The 8,001-nt window shown below is 59.8% G+C and overlaps 1 protein-coding gene across 1 annotated transcript in view; it reads right to left on the bottom strand.

Annotated features, from left to right (window-relative positions):
• Positions 1–1,484: 1,484 nt before the first annotated feature.
• Positions 1,485–8,001, bottom strand: part of LCAT (lecithin-cholesterol acyltransferase) — an 8,730-nt gene continuing 2,213 nt past the window's right edge. Inside the window, exons 2-6 of the mRNA XM_009894452.1 lie at positions 5,031–5,187; positions 4,454–4,569; positions 4,017–4,112; positions 3,514–3,738; positions 1,485–2,107 (exon numbers count right to left, since the gene is read on the bottom strand). Of these exons, the coding sequence (XP_009892754.1) occupies positions 1,485–2,107; positions 3,514–3,738; positions 4,017–4,112; positions 4,454–4,569; positions 5,031–5,125 (1,155 nt within the window). The 5' untranslated portion in view covers positions 5,126–5,187. The remainder of the gene's footprint in view (positions 2,108–3,513; positions 3,739–4,016; positions 4,113–4,453; positions 4,570–5,030; positions 5,188–8,001) is intronic.

The following is an 8,001-nucleotide window of genomic DNA, read 5'->3' as shown; positions in this document are numbered from 1 at the left end:
GGCCGGGTCGCCATCCCCGGCTGTGTCCCCAACCCCAGCAGTGTCACCGGCCCCGGCGGCATCCCCAACCTCATTTGCATGCCCAGCCCTGGTTGCATCGCCAGCCCCGGCTGTGTCACCGCTCCCCGTTGTGTCACCGCTCCCCGTTGGTGTGTCACCCCCCCAGTGGTGTCCCCAGCCCCATTCGCATCCCCAGCCCCAGCTGCGTTGCTGCCCCAGTTGCATCGCCAGCCCCGGATGTGTCACCGGCACCAGTTGCATCGCCAGCCCCGGATGTGTCACTGAGCCTAGTTGTGTCGCATCAATGCGACACCCCAGTTGCATTGCTGCCCCGGTTGCATCACCAGCCCTGGTTGCATCGCCAGCCCCAGTTGCATCACCAGCCCTGGCTGCTTTGCTGCCCCAGTTGCATTGCTGCCCCATTGCTGCCCCAGTTGTGTCACCAGCACCAGTTGCATTGCCATCCCCAGCTGTGTCACTGCCCCTGCTTGCATCGCCAGTCCCTGGTTGTGTCGGCAGTCCCACTTGCATCACCAGTGCCATTTGCATCGCCAAGCCTGGTTACACTGCCGTCCCGGTTGCTTTGCCAGTCCCCGTTGCATTGCCAAGGTGGTTACGTCAACAAGATGGCTGCACTGCCAGCCCCGGTGGCATCACCAACCCCTGTTATGTCACCAGCCCCAGTTGCATTTTCTTCCCAGTCATGCTGACCACCCCAAGTCACGTTGCCAGCCCTGGTTGCATCCCCATCCCTGATTGTGCCACCAGCCCCAGCCCCATTGTCACCCCACTTGCGTTGCCAGCCCTAGTCATGTCACCAAGCCCAGTTGCATCGCCAACCCTGGTGGCATCGTTGAGCACGTGCCTTTTCCCAAAGCCCCTCAGTTTTGGGTTGGGATCAGCTTTACCAACCCGCTGCGCAGGGACCAGGCAGGCTCAGCGCTTGGAAGCAAAATGGGTTTATTATTTCGTAAATCTGCTGATTTCGAGTCGGTCTCACCCGAGGAGCCTAGCTCACCGCCCGCACGCTGGCGGCTGGCAGAGGTGCTCTTGCAAGCCGTACCTGCCGTGCCACCCCCCGTGCCACCCCTGTGCCACCCCCGGTAAGTCAGAGCTCGCACTCGTTACTCTGTCCCAAGCGAGCAGAGGCTGCGGCACCGCGGGCTCCACAGCCTCTTGAAGTGCCTAAACGTGGCTTGCTAGCGACGAGGGCTTGTGTGTACGCCGTAATTCGCAAGTGTGATGTTAATGAGCTGGCAGAGCGGTTAATTATCCACCCGCTAGTGGGAAGTGACAAGCCTCTGAAGTATAATTAATCGCCGTTCCCGAAAGAAAAGCCAATCAGCGTGGAAGTGGGTGCCAGCCCATCCACCTCAGCTGGTCTTGCTCCTTTTCCTTCCAAAACGCAGCTCCGAGTCCTTTGCTCCCCTGCATGGCAGCTTGTGGTGGCTACCAGCATGGAGGGAAGCTGGCCCTCTTTCCTTTCAGTTCTTTTTCAGCTCCTTAAGGACCTTCCGTCCAGGTAGGATCTTCCCCCTCTTCCCTGCCCCTGGGCTGGATCTCACCTGCCCCGGCTCCCCCTGCTCCTGTGGGCTCCCCAGCAAGATTTCGTTGATGGAACTGAGCGTCAGGTTGCTGAAGACCATGTTGAGGTGGTCAACGCCTGGCAGCTCCTGGACATGCACCTTCTGCTTTTGCTGGTCCCGCCACCGCTTGCACAACTCCAGACTGCGTGTGTTGACGGAGTCGTCCCCGTCGCCATAAATCATGTCCACAGGGTCCTCGTAAGGGAAATGCTCGTCATATATGTAAGTCTCCACGGTGGGGTAGCCTGTGCCATAGAGGCAATAGATGTCCACTCCAGGAGGAGGTAAGCCCTTCAGCAAGTCCTTCATGTCCTCCCACATGTACCAGCCATCCTCCAAGTTGACATCAGTGAAGAAGCGTTTGTAGTCCCGGTAGGTGTAATTGTAGGAGGGCGTGGAGATGAAAACGTGGGTCTCGGGCCAGGCCAGCCTCGTCGGGAACATCCAGGGGCTGGTGGTGGTCATGCGCTGCTCTTCACGCAGCTTGATGTTGGACATGAGCGGGATGCCATGGTTGTCACCTGCAGGACACACAGGGTCTCATAAGAAACAGCACCGAAACGTACCCTCGCACATGGTGCCCCTTGGGCGGCTGTGCTGGGATCAGCCCATCCATCAGTGACTCACAGCTGTCTCTGGACTATGGGTCCACCTGAGATCTTCCCCTGCGTACCCCTACCCCGCCCATGACCATATATACCTCCTCTCCTCACCCACATATCCAGAGCAATCTTCCAAAATTCTCTCCAGCGTAACATCTCTAGCTGCTAGGAGGGGCTGAGTGTAGACAAACCTGGATGTGTGATGGCCCTGACCAACCAAGCCTTGGACTTTCCCTGCAACCCCAGCACTTCCACGCCTGCCTGCAGGGACAGGAATGAGCTGAGCCTGATGAGGGTGCTGATAACGGGTGGCCAACCTACATGCATCCTACAAGCCTCGGCACTTTTGGTGTGTCTGGAGGCCTAGGACCATGCAACGACCTCAGGTTACCTTAAAAAAGTCTCTGGCCCTTGTGGCAACAGAGAAAAACACGAGGAGATGACTTAAGGGTGATGCAAGGTGCTAGATGTCAAAATCTTCAAGCACATGATTTTGGTTCCATGCATTTTTGGAGGCTCAGCTTGTGACTTGTTGATATTCTGGGCTGTCAGCATAAGGCAAGTGATTGTGGCTTTCTGGGCTGCAGAGAGACTAAAGAGGAACTGGGTGAAGGGAGACTAAAGCCTGAAGATGGCAAAGCTTATGGGGGATGGGCTTGGAGATGTGGGGAGAGCCGAGCAAGTGGTACAGGAGGGCGTGAGTGTCCCTCGGGTGGCCTCCGTGTCCTTTGCTGCAGAAGGGCTGCATGGTTTGGAGTGAAGGTCCAGCAACCTGCGTGGATGGAGGTGGTGCAGGTGTCTGGGGAGGCGGTGAGAGGGGGGTGAGCATGCCCCAAAACTCCTTCCCTGTCCCCAAGATTTTTGGCTGAGCCCTTTTCTTGCTCAGGGTGGGCCTTTTGGCTTTCCAGGAGCACCCCTATAGTCCAGGAGTTGACCTTTGGGCATGGTGCAGGCTGTCTGGCGAGAGCTGGTGCGGAGGAAGGGGGATGGCCAGGCTGCAGGTGGACCCTTCTGACAGCGATTTTCCAGACACACAAACCCACCAGCCCCAGTCATGGAAACCAGAGGAAGCTCCAGGGCATGCCCTGGGCCACCCTCTTGCCGTGGGGCTGTGGCAGGAACATCCGCCGTCCTTTCTGCACCATGGGATGCAATGGGATGCAGCGGCATCAGCACCACAGCATAAGCGCTGCCTCCACGGATCCTTCAGCCATCTGTCCCCCACCTCTTTCACCACCGTGTCCTTTCCCTGCCCACCCACCCCCTTCCATTTCTGCAGGAGGGAAAGAAAGCAAAGAGGTGGCTGCACACAAGGAGTCACCCACCGGACGCCAGGATACGCAGGGGCTTGACGGACCCTCCCCAGGGGGCACCCAGGGAGATGAAGCCCCCAATGTACTGATCCTTCCAGGCTTGTGTCTGCTGTAGCAAGAAGTAGAGGACGTTCAGGTTGCCCATGCTGTGCGCGATGAGGAAGACGCGTCGCTGGTACTCATCGTGCATCTCCTCGATCAGTGCCTTCAGGTTCTGGAAATATGTGGGCTGCTCCTCTGTGGACAAAAGGGACATCAGCTCTTGGCCACCTCGCTCATGGTCACAGAGCTCCAGGGCTGACCCTAGGAGCCCCAGGCAGAAATTGGTGTGGGCACAGGGGCCACAAGTGCCACCATGCAATAACATGAGAGCACCACGAATGGCCAAGCACCCACCATCATGGCCAGCCCTCCCTGTCCAGGGGTTCCTCCACACCAGCCGGCTCACCCAGCCCGTGAGAGTTGTCCTGCTTCCCTCCCTCCATGGGTGGCCTGGCCACAACCCCCAAACTTACGGGGCCCAACCCTCCAGTCGTAGGGTGCTGCCCGAACAGTCTGGTCTCTCACGTAGCCATTGTTCACTAGGTTCTGCACCAGGGTGTGCATGTAACCTACGGGCAGAGAGAATAGGTGTGAATTAGGCCTGTGGTCTTCTTTGTCAACCTTTACCCATCCTGGTCCTGGTCATGGACAAAATGTTCCCTAGTGGGTCTTGTAGCTTGGTGGCTCCAGCCAGAGGTAGCATCTTCATGCATCCCTTACGTGCTGGGGTCAAGGACGGGGTGGTCTCTGCTGACACTTGAAGGGACTGTGTCCCTCAGGCCAATGTCCCTCACTCCCAGGTGACCTGGGCTCTGTGAAGAACGGGTTCACCCTGGAGACACGGAGACCCCTCTCCACTTGCAGGGACCCCATGGGATCCCTGGACACCCTGCACCTCTCCTCCTCTCACCTGCCAGCTTGCTCTGATCCAGGTATTCCACGGAATAGGTCTTGCCGAAGCCAGGCACTCGGATGTGCACCCCTGGGGCATTGGACATTTTCCGAGAGGTTCGGTTGTACACCACCCTGCGGGGACGGGACAAAAAGTAGCAGGAGAATCATAACCTCAGGGGATGGGGTGGAGGTGGCTCAGGTGGCAGCTTGGACCTGGGCGGCTGTTTCCAAGCCTTGTGTGGGTGGGGAGGTGGACTGGTGCCAAGCCAGCGTCCACGCTGATTGCCTGGCATCTCTGGGCAGATGGCCCTGATGGAGCGGGCTGTGGAGTCCCCCTCACCCTGCGGGCCCCGGGCAGGGTGGCAGCATCTCCAGCGGGTGCTGAGGACGGTCCGACTTGGTCACAAGCACATGTCAGGGACATGGGAAGGGGACGGGCGCTCGGAGCAGGAGCCGGCCAGCTGTGTTCCCAAACAGTCCCGTGGTTCTCCACGTGTGCTAGGTTGTGGCCAGGGGGCGGGGAGAGGAGAGCAGAGAGAGGTCCCTGGTAGGTCCTTTCCCCGGGGAGCTTCTGAGGTGGGGGTGAGCGGTACCTGGTGTTATCGATCCAGCAGTCAACTCCCACTGGCAGGAAGGTGTTGAGGTTGAGCCAGATGGTGAAATAATCCTCCGTTTTGCGGTAGCACATCCAGTTCACCACGTCCGGCTTGTCCAGCTTTGCTTCCAGCTGGTTCCCGAGACACCCGGGCACTGGTGGCACCACAGAGGGAGAGCAGAGCCAGTTACAGACCCCGTCCCACTGGCCCAGTGCTTCTCCCAGACCCCAAGCAGGGCTTTCCTGGGGCTGCCCAACTGGGGGCACTTGGGGACCCACTGGAGCAGCATCCCTGGAGAAGAGCCTGCTCCATGCAGGAGTGAGGGCGCTCGGAGCTGGGATGGAAACAGCGCAGCTCAGGGACCCCTTGAGCTGCATTTCCCATGGGGTGACCCCCCAGAGCTGCCACTCTCGGCCCAAACCTGCTGGTCCCCACTAGCACGAAGCATCCCGAATTATTCCCCACACCTGCCTGGCTTTCCATCCGCCTCTCCTTGCTGCAGCCTCGCGGAAGGGGTCGGTGCTGCTCGGGGCTGTCCAACCCTACTGCGCCCCCCCCCACCTTGTCCTGGGGTAGGAGGACAGCTTGGGGACGCACAGAGTCCCTGGGGAGGTGAAAGTCATCCCGGTGCTGGCTCCCGAGGCCCACATGCTGTTTTCCTGAACTTTAAACCCTCCGTGCAGGCTGAACAAGGTCTCTGAACTGGTTCGGCACCAAGCTGGACCGTACCCTGCGGGAATTCAGTGCAAATAGCCCGTACGGTAAACACAGTGCGGTTTTAAGCAAGTTCACAGTCTGACATGTGTGACCTGGGCTCCCTCGATGGAGGGCGACCATCACTGGGGTGTTCGGGCTGCCTCTAGGAGCTTCAGTGTGGTTCCCAGTAGGGATGGGACACCCATCCCGGTGCCAACCCTGCATATCTGCCTGTGCCAGGGGCAGACACCACGGAGAGTGTTCCCAGCCAGTGTGCTGGAGCCAAGAACCAGCTCCTGCTGCCAGCGCTGACCCCAAGGGCAAAAACAAGAGGTGAAAGGACTGCAGGGGACAGTGGCTGGTGGGATGGGATCGCTGGGTGATGAATCCCATGCCCTCAGCGTGTCCAAAGACTGGTTGGAGGCACATGGCTGGGAATGGCGTGGACCTTCAATGCTGCTGCAGGCACTGCTTGCTACGTGGCTTGTTCTGTATCCCATGTAACCTGGTTCCCCCAAGGACACCATGAGCTGCTTGGTGGCCTAAAGTCCCTATAGATGGCTGCCGTGTGCTGCTCTGGGACCTGGAGACAGGCTATGCTGTGACTGTGGGACCCCACAAGCGCTGTGGGGTGGGACGGAGCTGAAGGATGCAGGCAAAGAGCATCTTTGACCTGAGAGGGATGTGCCCCATTTCCCCTGGTCCTCACCAGCCTCAGGTGTCCCTGCACCCCAGGGTCCATGGGCACAAGTGTTTGGGGGAGTCACAGCACTGTGCCCATCACAGGGTGCGAGGGCAGCCTAGCCTGGAGATGCTCTACCCCCATCCCACCCACCATGGCCCCAGTTGCCACAGCACAGCCAGGGGCACGGCTGCAGCCTCCCAAAGCCTCGTCCCGTGTGAGGGGTGAAGGAGATGTAGCAGTTGCCTCCCTCAATCTGCTTCACAGCTCCCTCACCTCCATGACATCTCCCAGGGATACAGGGAGGGTCTAATCCTGCCTCTAAAGCACCAAGCTGGGGATCAGGCCATCCAGTGGACTCTGGTGGAGGAGCAACCAGGCAAAGAGTGGGCAGAGAGGACCTCCCCGGGCAGCGAGAGGAACGGGACCACGAGCGGCTCTGACGGCTCCTGAGGGTGCACAGCCAGCACCCAGCCCCCGGCACGCAGCCCTGAGCTCTGCCTCCCCTTCCAGAGGACATTAGGTAATTATTAAGGGAGTTCCTCTGGGGGCGGAGAGGTTATCGGCGGTCCCAAGGGCACTGGGGGTTTCCGGGACACCCGGCCCAGGGGGATGGGTTACGTGCGGATGCCGAGCGGGACATGGGGCAGCTGCACCTGGCTGGGGACCGGACAGGGGCTGAGGCTGGTACCGGGGGCATGGGGAGATGCTCTGACCATCACAGGTCCTCCTGAGAAGAGGCAACTGGTGATGGCCACCCAAGTCACCAGCATGGCCAAGCGGGACCTGCCCAAGGGCACCGAGGCTCCAGACACCATCCGCTGCTCTCTGATCCTTCTGGGAAGGGATTTTGTGGGGTCAGCCCTCGGCACTGCAGCGGGGATGTTCTGCTTTTGCTCTTCTCTTTTTAAAGGGGAAACTCGGCATGATTCAAGAAAAAGGAGGAAAAACCCAACCGTGCTGAGCAGAGGTTTCATGGCAAAACCCTAGCTGGAGTCCCCAGTGGTGGCAGAGACGTGAAGGATGGAGGTACCAGCTGGTGGCTGCTGCTCCCACCTCCCTGAGGTGATGCCCCAATCTCTCCTTTCCCCTCCGCCTGCCACCTCGCTCTCCTCCACCCCATCCCCCGGGCAGGGTGGGATGTGAGATGGACGCCCTTCTGCTGCTGCAGAGGGTGACTTAACCGTTGCCAGGGAGCGGCAGAAGACATGGGATGGGGTGGCCTTTGGGGGACCAAGGGGTGGCAGATGCTGGCCCACTGCACCAGCAGCAGCAACTGTGGGAGGTGGCAGATGAGGACATGCTGCAGTCCCCGTCCCTCTGGCAGAACCCCCCTCCCCCTCCAGAACCGAGCAAGCCCTAAAACACCCTCTGGTCCAGCTGTGGAATTTTGGAGCCCCATTTGCTTTCTGGGGTGCCCAGATTGCCCCCCAGCCCAGCTCCGGGCAGCTGTGGCCGGGTATGGCCAGCCCCGCATCCCCAACCCGCTGGATGAGGAGACCTCTGGGAGCTGTGTGTCACCCCCCCCTTGGTGGCTCCAGCTCCAGACTGCAAAGGGCCACTGGAGCCAAAAACCACCGAGCTGCCCGC

The sequence above is a fragment of the Charadrius vociferus genome, unplaced genomic scaffold, assembly GCF_000708025.1.
Source record: "Charadrius vociferus isolate BGI_N301 unplaced genomic scaffold, ASM70802v2 scaffold621, whole genome shotgun sequence".
Classification (NCBI taxonomy): domain Eukaryota; kingdom Metazoa; phylum Chordata; class Aves; order Charadriiformes; family Charadriidae; genus Charadrius; species Charadrius vociferus.
The sequence above is the reverse complement of the archived record's forward strand: the minus strand, read 5'-3'. Positions and strand labels throughout refer to the sequence as shown.